We start from the raw sequence: 26,478 nt of genomic DNA, 5'->3' as shown, positions 1-26,478 counted from the left end.
TATTGACGTTTAATGGGAACCAGCATTTTCTAACAAAAATACATAAACTAACCTTTCTTCTGTACAAACCTTTCATAATTCTCTGCTTTGTGTCTGTTTGTACGAAGCAACATTAGTCCAATTCCAGAATTGATTCCTATTATAGGGTTTGTGAAGTATAAAGGACCGATACTGTCCTTATTTTAAACAGTAATACCAAATGTAAAGGCAATATTAAAGCAGTTGATGCCTGCTGGAACTAATGATATTAGCAAAACTTTTCAACGATAACTCTCTATCATTACTAATTAAGATAAATTAATTCATGTTCATTCTTAACCATTATTAAAAGTATTCACCTTTATTTTTAAGAACAAAATCAATTTGCTTGTATCTAAAAATTCTCTTTATTCCCATTTTGGCCCCACCCTACCATAGGTAGTCATGATTTTCACAACCTTGACTCTACATTACCTGAGGATGCTGCCATATAAGTTTTAGTTTTCCTGGCCAAATGGTTCTTTAAAGATTTACTTTATATATTCCTACGTACAAATTTGACCCCCATTATGGCCCCACCCTACCCCCGAGAGTCATGATTTTCACAGCCTTGAATTTACGCCGGTAAGGAAGCTTTCACATAAGTTTGCCAAATGGTTCTTGAGAAGGTTTTTTAAAGATTTACTCTATATATTCCTATGTAAAAAGTCGAACACCCAATGTAGCCCAACCCTATCCCGAGGGTCATGGTTTTCACAACTTTGAATCTACACTACCTGAGGATGCATCCATACAAGTTTCAGTTTTCCTGGGCTAATGATTCGCGAGAAGGTTTTGAAAAATTTCTCGAAAATGATTAATCATTCGTAATTATCTCCCTTTGCAAGCAGCGTGGTCTTTAATTTTCACAACCTTGAATCCCCTTAACCTAAGAATGCTTTGTGCCAAGTTTGGTTGAAATTGGCCCAGTGGTTCTTGAGAAGAGTTTAAAATGTGAAAAGTTTACAGACAGATAGAAGAACAGACGGACGACTGATAAAATGTGATCAGAAAAGCTCACTTGAGCTTTCAGCTCAGGTGAGCTAAAATATATATATTTTTAAATCATCACAATTAAGTACGAAATATCAAAGAAAGATTTGTTTTTTTTAATTATATTAACATTTTTTGTATTTGTGGTAAAAGGAAAGTTATATCACTACTGGCTTTAAAAACCGCTGTCCGTATGAAAATCCCCTGTCTTCTCCTGTCATCCCCTATGTTTTCACTGACACCCCTTGTACATCCCCTGTGTGCCACTGTACAGAGCCCCTGTATACCCTGTCATCCCGTGAGGAGTGCGTGAAATTTGCATTGTTCTGTGTCATGTAAGCGCATAATAACACAACATGATCAGCACATGCAGATATCCACACGAAGATCGGAATGATGAAATGATCACCACTTTGACTGTTTTGCCCAGTGTAATGATGCATAGAATTAAATAGTCTTTAAGAAGCTCATGTAAATCGCTGGTATTTGCTGTCAGCTTTTTTTTAATCATGTGAGAGAGAGAGAGAGTGAGAGAGAGAGAGAGAGAGAGAGTTGATTTTTTTCGGAAGGGGGATTAGACCGGGGTTCATTGACACTTTTAACTTCTATCAGTGTGCATTTTCCAATAAAGTTATTTATATGCATTACTGTATAGAATTGTCCTCATGCAAATGCCGGTAACTGGGTAACATAAATACACACATGCATTATCTTAAACAATGTTCCGAGTTTCTGATCAATCTTTTCATGTTTGAAATTCTCAGAACTGAAAAATCGAAATTTTCAATTTCTTGTTTCTTTACTTGACAAATTGTGAAAAAAAGTCAAAAGTGTCTTTAAACAACATAATTATTGCATTATTGTGTACCATTACTGAGAATTCACTTCTGAGGACGTGTGTGTATATGCAAGTACACGAGTGTATGTCACCAATCTCGCTACCGTGCGCTGCAAATTGTCAAGAAGGGCTGTATACAGTATATAGCTATTATATAATCCCTGACCGACCAGTAAGATCTTAGGAAGTGTGTGTATATATACATGTACACGTTTGTCTTTCATCTTTTTTTTCCGATCTTGCTACCGTGCACTGCAAATTGACAAGAAGGGCTGTGTACATTAGCAATTATAATAACCCATAACCGAGTGAAAAAATGTCAACATCCTCTCCTTTGAAAACTGTAGCTTCAAAAAGCTAATTGTTAATTATGTTTTCAATTTTTATGATCAATTGATCTGGTGTAGAATAAAATATTGATGAAATAAAAATTAATTTGACAGTTCTAAGTTAATCTAAAGAATTATAGAGAATTGGTTATGAAAATTAATTAGGATTGCATGTTTACTTATTAGGAAGTTAAATGCAAGGTAAACTAATAGTACCTTTTAAAAGATCAATTCAATCTCTCTCTCTTTCTCTCACTCTCTCTCTCTTTCTCTCTCTCTCAGTATCTTTATAAACTCCTTAGGATATTAGGCTACATGTATATAGAAAACACTAGTTCTGCAATGACATGTATGTTGTGTATGTTATGACCAGGGCCACGGAATGATAAAGAATAGGTAATGAAATAAGGATTGCATGTTTACTTATTATATTAAAATCAATGCACACACACACACACACACACACACACACACACACACACACACACACTCTCTCTCTCTCTCTCTCTCTCTGTCTCTCTCCCCCCCCCCCCACACACACACACACAATTTCTCACACAATCTCTGTCATGGTTAATCAGGTTTTTTTTTTCTCAATATCTATATAACCTCCAACATGTATAAAAAACATATTTACATGTTCTGACCTTGGCGGCAGATTTCTGTTCATCGGCAATTAATTAACACTTTGCAGTAAAAGAGATATGAAAATTAGATTTTAGAAATTAATGAAATTGATTATGAGAATAAATATTAATCATCAGTTGAAATTTAAGTCAAGAGTCCAATAAGCCGGTCAGAAACATACCAATCAAACATACTAAAAAAAATTCTTAGGTAAACGTATATAAGCTATTGAAGCTTTATTCTGTTATTCACGGGAAATTAATAAAGATATATCCAAGACCTTGGCTTAAAAAAAGAAGAAAGGTGTAACTCTATCGTTACATGGCTGATTATAAATTCAATATTTTTCACTGATTTTTTGGTTTTAGTGCGCACCTATATGTTTAGATAAATACAAGATTTAAAAACCATGTGCAGCGCTTTATCTTAGTTTCTCTTGTATTGTTTATCACCAAGAATTATATGATTCATAGGTTTAAGATAATCATAAGTAAAGGGTATATATATATATATATATATATATATATATATATATATATATATATATATATATATATATATATATATATATATATATATATATAAATATATCTGTAGACAATTTAAATATATAAAAAATTCACTTTATATTGTATTTTTCCTCTGTTTTTCCAACATAATTTAAGGGAGTAGCGATGTTTATGAGCTCTAAAGTACTACATGCCCTGAGGGCTTTCACACCTAATATTAAAATAATCCCCGCCCTCACCTGAGGTTTACCACTCAGTGAATCTCAAATCTTTAGGTCTCACACAAGGAATTAATGTCACTATATGTTACTATATAGCTTTAATTCAGTTAATTAATTAACTATACTCTCAGCATATAATTCATGAAAGAGAAATTTTAGTTAAATTTTTAGATCAGAAAAATAACGCCTTATGCGGTTTCTAAGAGAGATAATTGAGAGTAAACATACTTACCCCCAAGTACACGTGGGTTCCACATGTTGACAAAGAGGCTCAGCACCATCAAGGAAGTTGCATCATGCGCATCTAAAAAAATAGTTCCATTGAAATTAGTGTGACAAGTAATAATTCTCCTAGCCACTGAGTCCAAAATCAATACTTTAGGCCTAAAATAAGGTGCCAAAAAAGGAAGAAAGAAAAGAAATTGTCTCTATATATATGGAACTACAATTCAGTTTGATTGGCTATTTCCTTGCGTAAGACCTTTAGCTGTTAGCATGACTATTTAAGTATCAATAAATTATCAACTTAAACATGCAATTTCTAAAATAACGATAACAGTGTGTCTTGTGCTTCGGTGCTGTTGAGTGCAAATATTGACTTATAGCTCAAAAGATAACATATGTTAATAGTTGAATTAAGAAAATAATATTGAAAAAACCCAGTCAAAAGCCGTACAGTGGATGTCAGGTGCATTCACAGGGGTATACAGTGGCTTACAGGGGATGACAGGGGCGTACAGGGGGTGACAGGGGCTTACAGTGGCGCACAGGGGATGACAGGGTATACAAGGGCTCTGTACAGTGGCACACAGGGGATGTACAGATGGTGACAGTGAAAACACAGGAGATGATAGGAGAAGACAGGGGATTTTCATACGGACAGGGGTTTTTAAAGCCAGTAGTGTATGAAGTAATTCAAAATCCCCTTTTTTTGTTATCAATTATGAATTGTTGTTCCTTGATTTATTAATAAGTGTTTAGGTGTTGTTATTTGAATTAAGTAATTATGATTCAAATGCGTGTATTTTAGCATTTAAAACTTTATATTCTATATGTTTAATGTTTCTGCATTTAATACCTGAAGAATTGTGTTTGTTTAAAGGATACATATATATTTTTAATTTTTTTGGTATAGTACCCAACATCAGCTTTACGTATGTTTTGTTGGTTCTCGTCTGTTACAAAGACTTTGTACACAGTTTTGAAAGGTTAGCTCTAATTCATTTCAAAAATAGTTTTAAAAATATTATTATATATATATTTTTTTAAACAAAAATTAAATATTGAAAAGGGTTTAACTTTTTTTTCTACATTTTCAGTGAAATGTGCATGGAACAAGCTCTTACAATTCATGCACTTCTAAAGGAGAAAATGTGTCCTTATAAGCTATTGGAATCTAAGCAACGTATGTCTTGTCTAGGTTACAGTTTTTTGTTTGTTTGTTTTTTGTTTGTTTGTTTTTTTTCTTTTCTTTTTTTTTTTTTTTTTTTACATTTTCTTAAATATTTTTTGTAATTTTACTTCTGATTCAAAAGCTATATATTTTGATAAACAAAATAGTTTTGGTTCGGATGAGGCAATACTGAGTATTCGTTTTACCTCGAACACTTTTATAAAAAAAGAAACAAAGTATGAATAAAATCTTTTTTCATCGTCAATAAGTTTAATGTTATGCGTCTGAATCGCTACACGGCTCGGTTGGTCAAATGAGATTTTTTTCTTATTACTTTTCATCATAAAGCTTCCTGAATTTCCTTTATTTTTAGGAACAATAGAAAGTTCAGTGTGGTGCAAAGGAAAATATACCACCAATCCCGAATACGTGGCATGTGTTGATTATAATATGAATTTCCATATCAACAAAACATTGACAACAAAATTGAACGACGTTGTTTGTTCTGTTGAAGATTGTATATTGAAAGTAATAGAATTTGACTGCATGTTTACCGCGGATGAAGGCAATATATCTCAACAAGCTGCAAAGGACGAATCGTGCATTGGTAACTTTTTACGTTTATAATGTTTTAAACAAAATAGCATAGTGCCATTTATTTGTTAGTGACCACATGGTAAAGTCAGAACATTGTTATTAACTGCAATATTGACAGCGTGTTCGATTTAAAAGGCCATAATACTTTCTCTATCAACAGAATCATTGCAAGTAATGTAATATAATTTCCACTTTGTGATTAATAATATGTTGTAAACAATATATTTCCTATTCAAAAATTGCTTAATATGTAGATAGCAGTAGCATTTCAAGTACAGCCTCCACAAGACCAGCAACAAAAACAGACAATTCAACCTATCCAGCAGAAATTACGACTTCAGCTATAGCTGCATCCCAAGAATCTTTACCTAGTAATTGTATACATTTTAAAAACCGTTATGAACATTCTAACTATAATGCACTTTTTACACATTTTTAATAATAAATGTAAAATAAATGTGCCGATAAGAGTTAAACAAAGATATACATGTAAAAACATATCAAATATAAGTAAAAAAGTTACTTTAGATTTTTTCAGCTTGCATTCTTTTTTATGTTTTCTGATGTACTGATTAAACTTGAAATATTGAATTAAAGAATATATATGTTTTAGCTTCGAAACCCTGTCCGTTGACGTCAACTGTGAGTTCAATCACGGCAGAAAATCCCTCCACGTTAAAAGACTCCTCAACAGCATCAACATCAACAGAAGGTCTGTTTTAGCAATTCGTGTTTAATCAAGACTGGTTCATTCTACCTCTACTATGTATTTAGATTTGTCTAAACATTCTCTATTCTCCATTTAATGGATTGGTTTTTTTTATCTTTATTTTTTGTTATGATTTTCGTTGTTGTCATTTATATTGTTGCTGAAATGAAATTTTTATCGTCCGTATCATTAGCTATTGATAATGATTTTTTGCAAGCTATGCGTACAGAAATTCATCATGCATACTCGATTTTATCTAAAATAATATTTTGGTCTTATTTCACAATAGGAAGAAAATGTCTAAACAACTAAAACATGCAGACAAATTTTCTCCACTGGGGAAACAAAACTTTTTAATTGGCTCAGTAAATATAATAATAATGTCTAATCATATTTTCTAAACCACACCATTGACATAAATTCTTAATTCTATCACCTTTATCATAGAAATATCAGTAAGCTACATAGCAGCATCGGGGATAGGAGGGATGATCATCGGAGCAGTTCTTGCTTTACTCTTTGTATTTCTTCTCCAAAAACTAAGAATACATTTGCGTTCTCAGTGAGTTTACCTTTCAGATATTTTACATTATACTAGTATTGTACTGGTATCAAGCATAACATTCAAAGCTCTTCTTTGATATCATCGCCATCTGAAAGTACATGTAGTTAAGGTCATCAATATAATTTTCTTTTCTTTTAATGAAATAACTGGAATCTGTATTTTTCAGTATAATCCACTATGTTAATTGAAAACAAAGTTATGGACTGGAAAATTCAAAATAAGATCGATGCGTTGTAATTTTTTGAAATGTTTTTATTATTTTAACTTTCAGACTGGCCGAAGAGCACTCTTTGGAAAACCCTGCTTACAATAAGAATCACATAATTTCTGATCAATTCAATATCACAAACGCGTCCCAAAGTGAAGAATACTCAGAAATCCAACCAAACTTGGTGAGATCTTGTACTTTAAAACATTTACTTGATAATATATTTCTTTTTGTAGTCACATAAAGCGTTTACCTTTTGGTTGGATTTTGAATTCGAATATCCATATGTTAAAACTGGATTTCAATCCAGTAGGAAATATGTAAGTGCATACATAACATAATAAGTGTAACGTTTGCTTTAGCTTGCGACAATTGGTGATTGAATGTTTAGGAAAGTGAGAAAGACAAACATTATTGCAACAACTTTTAATTTGATAAAAATTGCGCGTTGTGAAAAAAAAAAATAGGAATAACGACAACTTGTATTATATCAAATATTAGTGTTGGTAAAGTACATGTAAAAACGAGGCACGTGTATTAAAATTGTAATAAATAACAGGAAAAATTTCATATATTGTTGCCAGAAACTTTAATTACCGCTAAAATTGTTAGAAACCATATTCTAAACAGTTTACTATTTTCATTATTTCCTTTTATGTAGTATTCTCGTAGAAGTGTCAGCAACAATTATGGCAAAGTAACACAACATATGAAATCAAAATGCACGAACATTGATTATGATCATCTAAACGATGCTTTTGACACGGACACAAATGATGAAAGCATGTATGATCATGCTCAGTTTATTTCCAAAACACAGTCTGATCAGCAAGTGGACAAAGACAATGGAGATTACATGCAGACGAGTCCAGTGAACGTAGACCGTTCGTATGTAGAAGTAACAGGAGAGGGATCTGAGGGGTTTGTGATCGACAATTAAAAACAAATGAAAAATGAACCAAATGGACAGTGTTTCGTTCTGAAAAAAAGAAACAAAGCAATTTGATTTACTCCCTCTTTTCGTCTAGGCCAAATTTGTTTTCTATGCAAATGAACAATAAATAAGCGTGACTTTTTGCCATTTTTTCATCGCAATTTAAAGCATAATAGTGTTTGTAACAAAGTATATAAAAACGATCATATATCCAGTTTTCACACGCATACAATCTTTCTTTTAAATCTGTGGAATCTATTCTATCAATCAAATGTCATGATATCCAAGTTTGGCTCCTTAAAAACACTCACTTTTCTAAAAAAAACAACCCAAACCACCCCCCCCCAAAAAAAAACCCCCCATTAAATACATATTTACATGCGTATTAGTTTTCAGTTTGAAATTAAAAAAATCAAATAAAGATATAATAACAATGGTATTTTTGCGATTTACACAAATACTGGACAAATCACTCACAGAGCATGTCGCCCTTGAGACAAGTTGCCGCCAGTCAACTCGTCCGCCAGCCAATTTGTATAATACACGTATATATACTAGGCATGACGTTATGACGGGCGAATTAAAAAAATTATGACACCAACTTTGAAGTTGTCATTCGAGAAAAATATTGACGCCATTGAAAAAAGAAAAACAGATCCTGAAATTAGACATTCCAGAAAACAACATATAACAAAATCAAAACTTTTTGAGACTAGGCCATTTTTAATGGTTTGTTGGTCAAGTTCTTTAGTCCAACTCACCCCAAGTCAAGACTACTCTCCCTAATTTTTCAACATATTTTATTTAAGCATTGGATCGTTATTCTCGAATACCGGCGGTCCATGCAAACAAATTTAATGTCGCGCGTTTGCACGGTATTCCCGATGATTTGGCTGCACGGTCTGGTGTGTTATACGACCGACGATAACAAATAAACTGGTTTAATGTTATTATTTATACTAATTTTGATGTTAATTTGTGTAAAATAGTTCTGTATACTCGCTATTAAGCTAATATATTCGCGTTTTGTCAGGGATATGAATAATAGATGGAAGAACCATAAAAAATATTTGCATGGTGCGGTGACCGCGGTTAGAATCATAATGCCAGAAACTTTGCAAGGAAACTATTTGAGATCAAATAGGTATCTTACAATCATAAATCTTTTTTAAACGTGTAATGACGTTTTCTTGTGATCATACGCCGTGATCACATTTGACGTGTTTTATGAAATTTGAACGTCGCAGATTTCCAATGCAGATATTAAGGACGGCAGACCCAATTCATTTCCACAACAGATTTCTTATAAAAAAAATTATGTAATGTTAATCTGTTTATGGCGAGTAAAAATCAATAAAAAAAAATACGTTATCCTCGACTTCCTTATTTTACTGGGGCATTTTAAAATTTGGGCACGAAATCCCCAGATATAACAGAAAGTAAAGGGAACTTTTTGGGGTGAGGTGAAAAACTGACGTATTAAATATTCCGAAATAGATTTTTTCCTCTAATGTAATTGTAATATTAAGAAGTAAATCAACTAACCGATGAACAGAAAAAATGTAGGTCATCAACCTAAATTTTTTGAGAGGTTGTGTAAAAGTTCCTGCATGGTTCATTTTTGTTCAGAAATATCATTGAGAAAAGACGCATTTTATTATTGCCTGACGTTATATTAACTGCAATATACATACACACATGCCTTGCTCTACCGGCAAGGCATGTGTGAATAGAAAATTCGGAATAGTTGCACATTCATTCAACGGATTTTTTTGGCGTCAGTAAATCGGACCAGTAATGCATTGTTTTAATCGTCCCAGTAGTTCCCTGTAATCATGGCAATTTTTATCACTTCACACTCTCACGAGAATCAGCAAGACAATATAAAAACAATAACGATGTATACGACATACAGTCAATGCTACCTCTAAAGTTCACGTCAGTACACTCTCAATCAAAAATAATCGAGTGACGTCACAAAGGTTTACACATTGATCCGATAGATTTTTTCGGCGTCAGTAAATTTTGACCCACAATTCATAGTACCAATGGTTTCCAACTTCACGTTCTCGCGAGAATCAAAGTACAACTTTTGAGAAGCATGTGTGTAATGTGTAATTTTAAGAACATCATGCTTTTTTAAGTAAATAAAACAATATACTTCGCGTACTTTTATTTCTCATGGGAGTTTTAAAGAGTCAGGCAACACTTTACCAACGTCAGCTTTGACGTCACAATAAGCACTGATAAGGGGAAATTACTCTAATTGAAGTTATTGTAAATGCTGAAATGACCAAAATCCTCTCAAAATCTTACAAAGGCTAAGCTAAAGAACAGCTGAAGAATAAGGACATTTCTTCAGATACAGGAGACAGTTGTAAATTGCACTCATTTGGATGAATGCTCACATTTATTTTATTCACAAAAATTTTGGTAAATTGCTGGAACGTACACGTAGCATCGTCTTTTTTTAAAAGGGGGTGGGTGGGTGGATGGGTAGATGTCAGCCTGATCCAAAAAATCTTTGCAAGCAAAAAGAAAAAAAAATCATGAAAATTCTAATCCTTCAGCTCTTTAGCAGTTCAATGGTTTCTTTATTTTCACTTCCATTTATATACAAACGGGGGGGGGGGGGGGGGGGCGGGGCACCATGTTATTTTAATATGATAAGCAAATATTTTTAAGCGTAAATTAAAAAAAAATAAACATTAATTTTTTATAAGTGGAGGAGGCAACTCCATAATAAGTCGATTTTCTATGTGTAAATTGAATTTTTTTTTTTTAACATGGTGGGATGGGGGGGGGGGGTTATATGATAAGTCAATTTTTGAATGTAAGTTTAAGAAAAAATGTCTTCTGCAAAAAAGGGAATGAACTGACGTACGTTACAATCACTTTAAAAGAGGAGATGGAGTGCTATGAACATTTATATTTAAATCTTTATTATTCAACAACATTGTATTTGAGATTGAACTATTGTTCTATTTATATATAAATAAATAATAAATCTTATAAACTATGAATAATGTAAATTTACTGAAAAAATAGGTGTGTTTTATTTTATTTTGCAATCAAATTTATTTACGTTGTTAATTTTTTTTTCATTGATTTATCACAATTCATTGTTTGATCACATGCTGCGCTCGCCCCAACGGTCGCACATTAAAACATATTAGCAGATGCATAGATTTCTGCGCAAAGGTGCGAAAAAACACAGCATAGATAAAGTACTATATAATTTCTTATTAAGGTCTTCCGTTTTCAACGGAAAACTTGTACTGATTCTGTTGATAATTCTTTTTATTCTTTTTTTTGTTCTAGACGTTTTTTAAAACTCAAATATCTTGCTTGTTTGTTGTCCTATAAAGTTCAAATTTTCAGGGCTGATTGGTAGTTACTATTTCTCAATATTTATGGAAAATTGTTGAAATCAACACTTCCGGTACCGAGTTATTACCCCTTTTCAAGAAAATATAGGCATTCCTGTGCACGCAAAGGCTCTGAAACCGCCCATAGCATGTGTTACAAAGTCACAAATCTTGAAAATAGATACTTTGAACGTTGTCCTCCAAATTTTATTTTTACAATTTTCCCCCTTTAAAGTTTCAAAGAATTAATTTGAATTTTGTGCTTCAAAAATGCTGATTTTTGGTTGTGTTTTTGTCTCGTAGCTCTTTAGTTTAATATTTTCTCTGAATACATACAGGACAAAATATGTGCAAAATATCGAGGGCTTTCACTTGACACCATTGAAAAAGGGCTGGCCCTTAAAATTAGGGGTCTAGAGCCCTTAAAAGTCTTCGCTTTATAACTCAAAAATGGTTAATATTTTGTTATAGCTGTCGATATAAAAGTTGTTTATTATGGTGTTATCAATGTCGTTACAAAATTAGTTTGTACCGGTAATGCATAACATGAGTGTAAAAAGCTTGTCTTGTTAACATGTACCTGTTTTCATTTGGCAAGTTATGAATAGTATTCGTGCGTATAACGGACATAAATTAACAGCTAGAAGTGTACAAATGTACCAACATATACGATACTTTAATTAATTAGAAAAAGTGTCTTTAAAGTATATGTGTACATGTTTTTCTTACAGCCTTTTTTTTTTGGAGTCACCTCTGTTTAGTTCTTATAGTGGACAACCGTTAAGAAAAAAAACCGAGTAAATATAAACGTTCCCTTTCTTATCTAGTGAGATACATAAAATGGATTTAAAAAAAAATAACTTCCATGAAAAAGATTTGGGTCATTTTGCTGCAAGCATTTCAAATCGACCTCAATTCTTAGTTGTGTGCGTCATTACGTAACTCATCCCTCGCCCGCGGCCGAGAAAATCGGTCGCCATGGTCGCAGCTGGACTACCTAGCGGTCAGCAGGTATCTTATACACAAGAGTCGCGTCTGTTAATTGTGATTTTATTTAGCCGCAAACAAAAGAATCGTTTTAATATTGACTACACATGAAAGCTTACACTTCTTAATTTGAATTTAACGATAAAGTGTCAATTAAGAAATCGCTCTGTTAATTCATTAAAGCAATGCGATTCTCAAGCTGAAGCAGTATCAGACAGATAGATCAACTGTGGGATTTAAGGGAAAAAAAACTTATATTTATTAGAGTTTAGTCGTCATACTGCAAACATTTTAAACCTTCCTGGGTTCTGAGCTCTCTATGTGTGTTTTACCATTACGTAAGTTATCCGATCCCTCATCCGCGGCCGAGGAGATCGGTCGCTGCTGCACTACCTAGAGGTCAGCGGTTATCAAATAACATGATACACTTGTTTGAGTTTATATACGAGAACTGTTTTTATTTTATGTTCTAAAAAATTGTTCATCTTCAATTTATTTAATTAAACATATGGAATATAAATTTAGGAGTCGTTCTAAAAATTGATAAAAGTGATATATTATTCCAAATCTGAAACATCGTCAGATGTACATCAATGGTGAATTTTTAAGTCTAAAATGTTCTAAAAATTATACTAGTAATGTTTTAGATTAACAACGAAAAACCACAAAGTAAAAAAAGGATGATTACCCCTCGCACATAGACAAGGAAATCCTGCGCGAGTTGACAAGTGATCTGCGGTAGCTTCGTGTTCTTCTACATGTACGTTATCACACGCGCATGTTTATTGATATTTTGTACGATCTAAACTATTTGTTTATTCGAGATTTTGACCGGTATATGTAAGATTGACTTGTGTTTCAACTTAATTTTTTTTTTTTTACCCACGTATATTTCCGCTAAATACTGCTGAGAGATTTTACAGATATCGTAGAAAGTAGTTGACGTAGGGTTGCACAAAAACGAGAGAAAGAAAGAGAGAGAGAGAGAGAGAGAGAGAGAGAGAGAGAGAGAGAGAGAGAGAGAGAAAGCAGAATTTAAAAAATAAAACACTCTCCAAGCGTTCAAGGCAGGATAAAAAATCAAATATCGAATTAACACATGCGATAGAGGATGACACGATAAAAGAATTGTCCGGATTTAGGGATTCAGTGATTATTTTAAGAATGTTCACATGAGTTTTTAAACACGTTTGGTTTAGATTTTATCGGTTACATGATCACAGTGCAAGTGTTTTATTTTTTTCAAAATGTGGCGAAAATCAATTTTTGGCGACGACTTAACATTTGTACTCCTCAATGTGTGTCACTTTCCCACCCGTGTGTTTATTCGGACAGTCTACGCTATTTCAATCCGCTACACCTGCGACCGAAATTCTCGTGTCGCTTCAGCGCACATGAGTTCAAAATATTGCCCCCCGGGCTGCAGATCAGCAATTGTTATATAATTGAGTAACATATGGAAAGGTGCTTTCACTGCAGTGGTCAATTGTTAAACAATAAGTATCTAAATATTGGATGTCAATCATCGTCACACTAAAGGTGTGATATCGTAATCTGAGAATGTGGCTAAAAAATTAACCTGTTGAACACGCTAAACTTCTATAATTATCAGAGACATAAATAACTTAATAAGTTATTTATGTCTCTGATATTATAAGCTAAAAGTTTAAAATAAAATTTGTTCTCAGGATTAGAAGTAATGATAAACGACTACATTATGCAATATAGTCGGTCGTCATAGAAATCATCAGAGTACTGCAAGTGTCGACAGATTGTTATTTCTTTGAAAGACCATAGTTCAATTGACATGCATACTATAATTTTGCGACATGTTTGCCTCCCAAAAATGTATGCACTTAATTGCGATAGATAAGTGTTCTTGTGGATTATACTAACTGTTATATACACATTGATAGAAAAAATCATTAAAGTTGTGTAGTATGAGGTTGTAATGCAAACTAATTGACGTTTTTCTTAACCTAAAATTTAGATCTATAGAAATTCAGTATCTAACTTCTCAAAAGCTTTGATACCTTACCACTTGGAAATCATTTAGTGATGCAAATTGACAAATGCCAATGAAAAAACATCATTGGAACCCAAGGGTTTCCTATCCTTTCCGACGATGATGAGAAGAACTCAAATGTGCATACATATCATACATTTACATGAATATTTATATGTGATATGATAAAAATAATTGAAAAATATACGTCGTTTTTGTGCCGCATAAAACGGGCGAAAAGGATTTTTATACCCCACGAAAATTAATTGGGGGGGGGGATACAAATCACCTTGTCCGTCCGTCTGTCTGTTTGTGCAAAATTCGTGTCCGGTCTATATCTTTCTGATGGAGAAACATTGGAAGTTCTTACTTCATAAAAATATTACTTATTACCTGACAAAGCGTCATGACCTTAACCCAAGGTCATTAGGACAAAGGAAAAGGTCACTGGCAGGAAAAGTGCAAAATTTGTTTCCGGTGCACTTTGGAATTTCTTACTTCACACAAAGATTGCTTATGACCTGAGAGTGTATAATGATTTGTCCCTAAGTCATTTAAGGAGAAACATGGGGAGTTTCTATTTCATATAAATAAAAGATTCCTTATGACCGATGACTTGTCATGAACTTGATCCAGGGTCAGTTGTGCAAGTTCAAAGTCATATTAAACAATGCTTAATTCCTGTCTGTGTCATATCTTGTATTAATGGAAATGAGTAAAAGCTAAAGTTTGACATAAAAGTTGCTTGTGATCTGTAAATATACCCTGTCTTGTTTGAATCACTAAAAGAAAAAGAAGCATCCATTATTCTCTAATAGAGAAATACGCGAGTTATGATTTTTTTCTTAACGTGGGTATCATGTGTGATCTTGCTAACAGTACCTTTTAGATGGTCCAGTGGGAGCACTGCCCTCGCCCCCTTTCTCACAACCAAAATTTCCCTTAAGGTAATGTTTAGAAAATTGATTTTTGGGGCACCCCCCCCCCCCACCGCCACACACACACTTTTATTATAATTAAATTGATTATATACATGTACATATATGATGTTCTTTTTAAAGTTATCCTAAACGTGAAGTAAATTAAACAAAAAACTTGCCTGGTATAAAGATAATACTTTGAAATTGAGTCTCGTTTTCGATTCTTTGAACTTACTATTATCATATTGATAGTCCAGTCTCATTAAAACCATTTCCCTTCTCTTTACACTCGTCAGGGTCTGATAGACCTGTATCAATAACAGATCATTTCCATTTGACCTCCACATTTGCATACAATCTAATTATACTTCTATTTACCGAAGATATGCCTTTATCTGTTTAATGAGTGGTGCAACTTTTTTTAATACTTAGTCTAGAAGTTACATAGAAAACAGGCATGAATTAATTTGTTTGTCTCCGTTTGAAGAGTTCCAATCACTTTCTAAAGCTCTAATTGGTAAGAAAAAATGGTCGTGTAAAGATGACCTTTTATCAATACAGGGTCTGTCAGGCTCTGACAAGTGTGAGAAGGAGGTGGTTTTAATCAGACTGATGAACAATCCTTTCGCGACACGAAGTTGCAACGGAAGACCTACTCGTTGCTTTGCAACGAGCTCGGCTCTAGTTTTAATATATAATACGCATTTAACGTTAAAGAACTATTGGATATGAGCTTTATAACATATTCACTTTACGAGTTTATTTTTTAACACTTCAGTTCGTTATTTGTAGCACCTTTCAGATAATTATACTTTTTTTAAATTATTTCACATGCACATTCATTTAAAACGCGCAGATTATCTCAGAAACCTTAACACTTTACCATTTGGATTACTTCTGTCATCATCGTATTATAAATGTCTTCACAAAATACGTAGACATATACGTAAGACTTTTTATTGATCGTTCCTCTCGGTAAAGACTTCAAAATGTATATTTTATTTGAAATCATCGTTTTAATTATCAAGTGCTTAGGTTTCATGATAAATGATAATATTATATCAATAAATATTGTTATCACAATGACAGGAGAATATTGGTAAGATATTTTAGAAATTTGAACAGCTAATTTGCTCTATTTGCACCATTTGTTTCATCAATTAAAAAAGCACTATCAATTTGCCTAACTAGAATACATCAAGAAATATATTTTATAAATAATGAAGAACAGATTTATTAATCGTAAAACATACAATGCATTTGCTGATTACAGATGAATTGAGTAAATAATAGATAAATTTAAACTGTTTGTTTGATGTTTGATTTTCTTTATACAGAATTCATTAAAACAGTTTGAAAGAAGTGAAACAAAAATCAACTACAATTCAAAGACCAGATTGGAATTTGTTTCAGATTTCCTTTTGAAAAATCAGGCACTCAAACTATTTTTTTTGTTCAAATCAGTTCCTTTTTATGCGGAAATAAATTTGTTTTTGAATTGAAAATCTCCATTAGTTTTTGTGATATTTATTGATATACCGGTATTTATAATTATAAAAGAACACTGATTTATAGATTAATTTTTTTATCCAAATTATTTTTTTTATTTTTATTTTTTTTGCAATCATTTCCTTTTTATTCGGAAATATATTTTTTTATTTGGAAATATCCATTAGTTACCATGATGACTATAAATGCATACAACAATAGAACGCTGTTAAATAAATTAATAGAATAAAATATGTACATGTAACATGTTTCATATTCCTCTCTTTAAAAATATTGAGGAAGCAGTATTCACTATTGAATATGATTTACAATTATAATCTTAATTAATAAGATAATCCTAATACAAAATTTTCATACACTTTATTTACTAAATTTATTTCGTGGCTCCAGATAATCCTCAAGTGAATTCTGAATGCATTGCCTTTTGTCTGTACATGTATTCATATAATAACCCTTCTGTTCTCGGTCTAGGTAACTATTTTCATCATTACAATGGATCGGTTTAAGATAGTTTGAATCCCTTTTGTGAAATTCTGGGTCTAAATAGTCATCGCGTTTGTTCACGTAAACTGGCTCTGGACATCGTATGTTTCTCTAGAATATAAAATAATAATTAATGTCTTAGTAAAATATGACAGATGAAACAAAAAATATATTCCTTACTTCAATTTTTTTACTAACTTCTGCAAATCGTTATAAAATCCGTTTACCTGGCAATTTCTTTCTATTAATCTGCTTGATCGTGGAAGGTGATGTCTTTGTAGTCTGTTTTCGGTTGAAAACCGAGTATATTCTTCATTAATCGCTAGCGACATTTGCGCACTAAAAGATCATACAATATTTAATCAATTTCATATTATTATTTGTTTGTAAAAAAAAGAATTGGAAAGCAGAGAACAAATTTTAAATATAAAGTATTTTGATGACACAAAGATATATTTTTTAGTTCATTATAAACTAAGTTATTTGAGTACAATGCGTCGCCTTCTAAAATGGAATATGAAACATATCAAATTCAGACAAAAGTTTGAAGTGATAACAAATGCTTAACACATATATTCAAAAGCTTCGTTATTATAATAATAAAAAAAAACGTTTCTTCTATATCAAAAAGTATGTATTCTAAGTAAACTGTTAAATACTGCACCAATTTTATTTTGCAATCATGCTTTTTAACATTCATAGAAAAATTAATTTTAAAAGATTTCAATTTCTTAAAAAAATAATTGTACACTGCAGCACACATATTTTTTTTCAAAACAGAACAGTTATTGATTTTCAAGTGGAACCAACATTTTCTTACAAATTGGTTATGTTCAAAGATCCTCTCTTCTTTACAAACCTTTCATAATTCTCTGCTTTGTGCCTCTTTGTACATAAAAACATTAGTCCAATTCCTGAAATGATTCCTATTATAAGGTTTGTACAGCATAGAAGACCGATGTTGTCCTTATCTAAAACAGAAATACCAAATGTAAAGGCAACATTAACGCAGTTGATGCCTGTGAAACTAATGATATTAGCAGAACTATTCCACAATAATAATGTATCATTACCAAAATAAATCAACTTTGATTATTAAACAATAATATATTAACCGTTATTATTGAGAACGAAATCATTGTGCTTTTATCCAAAAAATCTTCTATTCTAATATAAAAAGAAGCCTTTTGTTAAGAAGATAAACTATATTACAGAAAACTGTAAAAGAAAAACTGAGAGGGAGAGAAAAAATTTGAATATAGACTGTAACAATCTGTTTTCAAATTTAAAGAATAGACATAATACAACTGTAGCCTACCGAATAACATGTTTGCTGTCTATTTGTACTGGATTGAATAATCAAAATGATAATCACTTAATAATAAGCATTAAACGTTTACATGTATGATTTTATTTTCGTTCGTTGAATCTAAAATTGAAAGTAATTAAAGCGTCTGACTATATCAAAGTTTTTTTGGTTATTGTACGCAATAACAAAGCGTAAACCATCTCAAAAACCCATAAAACGAAATACAAATTCAAATCAGAGCAACACGGACCTCCAAATAGATAAAGGTAGGATCAGATGCCTAGGTGGAGTGAGCATCCTCTGCTGACCGAGGACACCCGCCGTGTGCTCTTTGTCGTAACCGGGGGAAATCCGGAAAACTATGTATACAATTAGGTGATTAATTATTGTATAACAATTAGTATGAAAAACGTCGGTTAGCATGCAACCCAGTGGAAGATTGTATTTGCTGACAAGGTCATTGTATCGACCAAAGAACTTACGAAAAGATGATTTCAATCAAGACTCTTGATACATGTAGTCCTGTTTTATCAATTTGTTTGTCAGTAGCTTTCTTCGTCTTAGAACTGTTCATACGAAGACCATTCCCTTTGCGTATCGAATCAACTGAGATACGAAAACACCATATGCAGGTGATGAAGGTATATTGCTACATAAGTAAGGAAAGTTGACTATAGAAAAATTGAAGTCATCGCGTTAATCATAAAGTTTTGTTGTTAGGTTACCATCAGGTTTCACATACCAGTTTTTAAAATTAATTTTGTACCATAAGAATACAAAACTATATATAATTTGTAATAATTTATGATCTAAAAAAAATTTAAACCAAATCCTGGCTGATTAAATTGTTAATCTCCATAACATTTAATAATCGTAAGATAAATCTTACCATTGAAAAATGAACATCCCATCTGAACAGATAGATTACGCAACAGTGTTCCTAAATGACAATAGATTTTGACTTAGTCTTAGTCCTCCAAATTTGCTAGATACGATTTTCACAGTGTTCTCAGATAGATAGATAGATAGATAGATAGATAGATAGATAGATAGATAGATAGATAGATAGATAGATATATATATATATATATATATATATATATATATATATATATATATATATATATATATATATATATATATATATATTTTTTTTTATTGCGTCCTGCTCTATACATAGACAATCTTCCTTTGTGAACTTACACTACGGCCAACGCGGTTTGCGTATTTACCGCGAGTCCTCGTGGTGTGAAATTGATCGCGGTTTAGCACAGGTAACTCAGGTAAAACCGCGCATCCTCGCGGTACAGCTTCTCACCTTGGCCATACCGTCGCGGTACTGTGAAACCAGTCCCAGGTGAAAACTATTCTTGTTTTTTAACGCGAGTTACCTCCCCCAATTTCTTCTAATACGGGAAATATGATTGAGATAATTAATGAATATTAATTCATATTCCTTTATTTTATAAAAGGAGTTGATTGTTACAATTTATTATTATTTAATAAAAAGTGGGAGAATTAAAGGAAGGTGTAATAATGCTAATACAGAATTTTGTATACTATTTTGTATACTCTATGGTGTTACATATCAATTAATCTTGGCACATTCATCGCTGACAATTCTTGGTTATCAATGAATTTGATTGATAATTATATACCCGGTAATAAACACTTCATCAAAATATCTTATTTCGCCTCGAGAAAGTAATACTAATTATAGCGTTTCATTTACAATCTTTCATATTTAAATCTTACCTTTAAAACATACCTTACACTTGGTCATTTCTCTTAAATAGATTTAAAGAATTCGTTTAATGAATAATAAAATACATGTAGATATATAAAATGTTTTAAAGTGCAGTCGCTCATCACCGCTGCGATCAGAGTTCTATCCCCGTGATCGACATTAGTTGAAAAGATATGCTGGTTGCCCGCTTGGACACGTGGGGTTTCTCTGAGCACTCCGGCTTTCTCCCACATCGATGACCCCCTCGCGCTAACATCTGTGCCAACGAAAGATATTAATAGATGTTGTATAACTTGTTTATCAAACGTTTAAAAAAGAAAAGGTCCAATCAGTTTACGAAAATGCTAATGTTAAAATCGTGTGTATTTAAAAATTGACTTTCCTATCCGATCTTCCAAAAGTATGATGTTCAGTGGGTCGCCCTATATTTATGTTTGTTCAAAACCCGGGATTTAAAAATATGAATGATCATTTATTCTGGGGTATCCATCACATGTTAAAATTTGGCAGTGTCAGTTGACCAACAGAGGAAGGTGAATTGCGTAACATTACGTATACAGTATGTGTATATAGAATTTTGGTGGTTGCCGTCAGGGTGGGTGACCTGCAGCAATTAGTGTGACTTGGGGTCCGCTAAATAGAACTATATAGTCCGTTATTTCAAACAGCAAGATTTTCTTGATAGAATGATTTAATTTCAAACAAATGAAAATTGTTTTTCAATTTAAATTTAAGGAAATTATTCTGCGTATTCATAACACAGTATTTACAAAATACATCCATAAAACTTTTAATGATATACTTTATACTCGATTGAAATACAATTAACGAACAGACTATAATCAGGGTTAATCAGGAATGGAGAGAGTAATTGAGAACACAGCTAAAGTAAATTTTATATACACATTTAGTATTTGTACTTTAAAAAAAAGTAAAAATGTGATTGTTTGAATGAATGTAAGTTTTGAATCATTATGGGAATCATATGAACAAAGATGTGTGTTTTGTGCATAAGTAAAAAAAAACTCTTTACGCGATATGTGGTATATTATTTATTCCTCTAGCCTTGTTAAAATTAAGAAAGTTTTAATTTTCAATTTTCTTAGAATTTTATATATTTTGATTTTGGGGAGAGAGAGAGAGAGAGAGAGAGAGAGAGAGAGAGAGAGAGGGAGAGAGATGTTTCAACATTCGATAAGATTTCTCATGGCACGTGGTCAGAGCACGGGTGCTGTCACAGACAGGAAGTGTTATGTAATAGTTATACACACCCGTAAACACAGGGATAACTTTTCTATAAAGTGTCGTACTTGTGATTTTCTATATTCCTGTCTGAATCAGGCATTATTTTATCTTCGTGAAGTAAAGTTAGAAGGCGCGTATGATCAGGGACTTTTATATATACATCTCTGGTATGATATTTCTGAAAACGCCCGTTACGGAAACATGTGCTATTATGTGCATTTCAATCAGAATACCGTTACGGCTACATGTTCTACTTTAGCAGTTCACATACAATATTAGTTATTTGAAATGAGAGAGGGAGAGGGGGAGGGAGAGAGAGTCTCAGCATTCAATAAAATTCTTCACGGCACGTGGTCAGAGCAGGGGTGCTGCAATGGTCAGGAAGTGTTATGTAATAGTTACACACCCGTAAACACAGGGATGACTGATTGTCAATGTACCTGTCTGAATTATGAATTGTTTCGCTCTAAGTGAGTCTCCGGTCCATATCCTCAACCCCCAATATTACCAAGTAGATAATCGACTCTCTTAATTCTGTTTCTCATAACCCTTGATCCCTCGAAGTCAAACTGCTGTCCCGTTATTCATAATCTGTTGTTCTTTTACTCTCGATACTCCGAAGTGGCCGATATATGCAAGCGTTACCTAATTTTAACACCTACTTTGTCATTTTTAAATGGCTCAAGGCATTAGACGCGGGACCCGTGTAACGGGATTTTCTTCAGGTGACACTTGTCCTGCAAGGTGATAATTGTTCCATGATTGACCATACTGTTGCCTAGACTATAATTAGCACCGATCGTCCTAAATGTACATATAATCTGATTTATAAAAACGAAAGAGAGATAGAGGGGGGCGCAGAAAATATTAAATGACTTAAATAAGAGTCAGATTGAGGGGAAAACATACATTCGTCAAGTTGACTTGATGTCTACGGTAGCGACTTTATAATAGTACATCGCGCAATATTTGTCTTCTTTAAATCTGTGGCATAACTCATAATATGCAAAAAAAATAATACTTTAAAATAAAACATTACTAATTTTCAAGTACACTTATATGTATGATTTGCGTAATATATTGCTATGTTTGGGACTCTTGAACAACATTAACAAAATACATGTAGCAATAGTTTTCTATAAGTTTTTGTTAAAAACAATTCAAAGAAAATAATGAATTTTTCTTCTAATGATATTTATATCTAAATTCTAACAATAATTAAAACAGCGCTTGTTTTCTCCTTCTTGGTTTAATCCCTGATACAGGTAACACGCGTGTTCCGGTGTCTTACACCATCGCGGTAAAATCGTGGCCCCGCGATCACCGCGATGACAATACCGCGACGGTGTATCGCGGAAAGGATTAAAAAACCATCACGGTGTCGCGGGAAAATACGGGATCCGCGTTGGCTGTAGTATAACTTACTCTTTAATATAAATCATTTGATCTTCCCTATTCCCGCTCTTGTCATTCGATTATGAAGGGAGAAAATAAGAAAATGGTACAATTATTTGAAAGAAATAAGTATCCAAATGATTATAAAAACCTGAATAAGTATTATTTATTCTACTACAACTTAAACGCAAGCAATTGAGCTAAGGAAAATATTTATATATCGTGATCTATCTCTAGTGTTTCGCTTAAAAGTCAGCTGTTTAAATCAATGTAATGTAATTAAGGCTGGAAAATATGTAAGGATGATGGGAGAGCATTGCAACGCCCTTCAGTCACCTTATAGTTTTTGGCCACCTTTCAGTTCACAGTAAAGTTTTATCTTGTGTGAAATACCTAAGATTGTAAGTCAATGTATTGTATTTACACCCCGCTTTAAAGTCGAAGTTACGAGGCGTTATTTATACACATATACATGTGTCGGTACCTTAATATCGATATTTAAACACTTAATACCAACATTGCAATAACGTTTTCATAATTTTACAAATTATTCAAATACGGACATAATCAAAAATGTTCTTGTAAAAATATATAATTTTCCTGAATGTATGTTGTAATTGGTGATATCAAAGCTCTATATTGCACAATGTAGAAAAAATCACTTCCTTCAATCATTTATGCTGATTTGTTTACTATAGAAAAAAAATAGAGCTAAAACATATATTGAATAACAAGACAGGCACACGCTTACTTATGATCGATTGCAACATCTTAATTTTGTTCATACAGCTGCCACGCATAAAAATTATGATGTTCTATTTTCAAAATGTTCATTGCAAATTTCTAAGAAACACCCATTTTGATAATCAATGACACTCTTGACAAAACATATCATAATGGACCACTTTCTTTTGATTCTTCTTGTTAAAAAGAGAACGCCTTTTTTCTGCATTGTAACAATTTAGTATGCTACTTTCTACATTTCTTTTATTTCATATTATGGTATCTGTTATTTTTCACATAAGATTTGTACACGAAGCAATTAATTTCATATTATATACAAGTATTTCGCTTCAGGAAGGAGTACAAATAGCATTTTATTATATTTCCTGATGAATAATTTAGTTAAAATAAGCTAGTTTTCGAAATTATTTACATGTACGAAGTTTTTTTTTAAAAAAAAATAGCGTGGCTTAATTACGGTTTCTTTGTTTATCGTCAGTCATGACGAAAACACACAGTGTTTTGTATGGAAAATTAGTTATTTTAGTCGAGGATTGGCACGTAACACTGTAGAAACGAGCTAATATATCCAGAAATATGTACATGAATAATTATATCACACAAAATTGGAAAAAAAACTTAATCGTTTTGTAACAGGAAAGAGATACAGATCTCGAAGTAAACAAAAGAGGGGTGCACAACTATTTAGTTGAAAGTATTGTAGTATGAAATGCATTCTCTTAGCTAGGCTTTTTACTACGAAGCTAGAATTGTGGAAAATTAGAGTATTAGAAGAACTTGTATTATACGAAACCAAACATATCCTGTCTATTTAGGAAAAACATCATCTTTCATCCATTTTTATTCATCATTGGTCTCTTTTTTCATTAAAACACTTGAAACAATTAAGAGTTCCTAAAAATTATGTCTAAAGAATTCTAAAATCTCAACAACAAAAAATCACTTATCGCCTTCAATATTACTCAGTGCTTTGATAGAATCTTTTTTGTTTGTGAAAATGAAAAGAATACCCCCCCCCCCCCCCAAAAAAAAAAAACCTCTTATGACAATCAATGTAACAGTCTCCAATAGATCGACGTAACATGCTGAGATGTCTTTATTTCCTTGTTTATGACACGCTCATAAAGGGACTTAGAAATGATTTAAACCTATTAATTTCCAAATTTAATGTTTCATTTCTGATTAACGTGAACATTTTTAAAGCTTTGTCAGATTTAAAATATAATTAGTCGAGATTCAAGTGTGATACAGAATTCAAACGTCTTTGTAATGTAAACTATGCCCGAGTCTTATTTTTTGCGTATAATGGTATTATATTGGTAAAAGTTACATCTTAATTTATCTGTTAATAGAATTATTTATGATCACGATAGGGCAGTTTTTTCTTGTTTGTCACGAGTTATTTAGTCGACAAAACATTCATTTCTTTACAGTGGGTGTCAATGAAAAGATTAGTCGAGTTTTGTTAATATAACAAAGAATTGTAGGTTCTGTATTTGGCATGTAAATTGGTTGATGACATTAAAATTATTTCCATGAAAAAAAAGATTAAAGTTTTAAGCTAAAATTATATCTTAATGCTTTTAGAATAAGACATTTATTTTTGTCAGGGCTTATTTGAAAAAAGTAGCATCCGTATTTTTCAATGAAAAAATTAAAATGGACTTTGTTTTTAAAGGTTGTAATTGTACACAACAAGCAACTCTTAGAAGTACAAAAATTTTAGTGTTATCCAATTACAGTTATTCTAAGTAACAGCATTTTGCATATATAAAACAGTGTTAAGGTTTTTGATAACCTACATTCTTCGCTAATTAGTATTAAATACTTTAACTTTATGCTATAACGTTCAAAACATTCTTAAATATTATACTTCCAAATTTTGAAGAATTCATGTATCTAAATATATATTTTGTTATTTTGAAATACAGAGGTAATCTTTTTTTTTACTATAGAACTATATATGATATACGTCAAATTTCGCCCCAATTAACCATCTTAACTGGGTTTTCGAAAGGAAAAATCCAGTTATTCAAATGGTGAAAATGGCGGTCGGCTGCCAAAAGGGTACCCCCGTTGTTATGATGACTCCTACCACAATTTTCAAGATAGGAAGTTGATGTTTTAAAAATCAATTGTACATGTACATGTATTAGGGCGGAGCATATTGCTCGAATTTTGATTTTGATAATTTATGAAAAAATACCAGCTATTGATCACAAAAGAAAACTGTATTATTGAAAGCTTTTCTCTTGTTCAACGACTTCCAAGTACATTAAATTTATATGTTTTACCTGACGTCATGACGTCAGGTTTGAAAGTTATTTCTCCGAAACAGTGCAGACAACAGGAGCAAGCAATATCAAAATTTTTCATAAAAAAGATTAACCGATGCAAGTTTAATGTGTCAGCAGTCAAATTCACAAAAAGATTCACTGGACCCCCTCCCCATAGATCTATCCCTATGGACTGGATATGGATTGTCTCTTTCATAGTTTTTGCACGCCGATTAATAGACGAGTCTAAATTTGGATCATGAGAATATTCCAGAATTCCAGAGCACAGTGTGTACACATCAAGAGGGAGGTGGGGATGTGCAAAGAATTGATATAAGATATATTTTCTTAGTTTTGTCCACTTAATATATAAACACATTACTTTCACAACACAAATATAAAAACCAGGAAAACAAGGACAGAAAATACAGTTGAACTTCGATATCTCGATATTTCGAATACAATTGACATGTCAAAGAGATTTTTAAATCCCAACCACTTTTTAAAAAGTATTTTACCCTCGATATCTCGAATACCCGGATATCTAGA

At 32.3% G+C, this 26,478-nt stretch overlaps 1 protein-coding gene and 1 long non-coding RNA gene across 2 annotated transcripts; one reads left to right on the top strand and one right to left on the bottom strand.

Annotated features, from left to right (window-relative positions):
- The first annotated feature begins 4,554 nt into the window (after positions 1-4,554).
- On the top strand, positions 4,555-8,073 carry LOC136274495 (uncharacterized). Its single transcript, XM_066081445.1, has 8 exons — positions 4,555-4,743; positions 4,855-4,940; positions 5,302-5,535; positions 5,780-5,896; positions 6,139-6,237; positions 6,682-6,796; positions 7,071-7,191; positions 7,669-8,073. Exons 1-8 carry the CDS (start codon positions 4,595-4,597, stop codon positions 7,945-7,947), a joined length of 1,200 nt encoding a protein of 399 aa, XP_065937517.1. The 5' UTR covers positions 4,555-4,594; the 3' UTR covers positions 7,948-8,073.
- Positions 8,074-17,111: 9,038 nt separating this feature from the next.
- On the bottom strand, positions 17,112-18,207 carry LOC136274357 (uncharacterized). Its single transcript, XR_010712655.1, has 3 exons — positions 18,073-18,207; positions 17,441-17,552; positions 17,112-17,324 (listed from the first exon to the last, which is right to left on the bottom strand). It is a non-coding gene; the product is annotated as an uncharacterized lncRNA (long non-coding RNA).
- Between the last annotated feature and the right edge of the window lie 8,271 nt (positions 18,208-26,478).

Source organism: Magallana gigas, chromosome 4 (assembly GCF_963853765.1).
Source record: "Magallana gigas chromosome 4, xbMagGiga1.1, whole genome shotgun sequence".
Classification (NCBI taxonomy): Eukaryota; Metazoa; Mollusca; class Bivalvia; order Ostreida; family Ostreidae; genus Magallana; species Magallana gigas.
The sequence above is the reverse complement of the archived record's forward strand: the minus strand, read 5'-3'. Positions and strand labels throughout refer to the sequence as shown.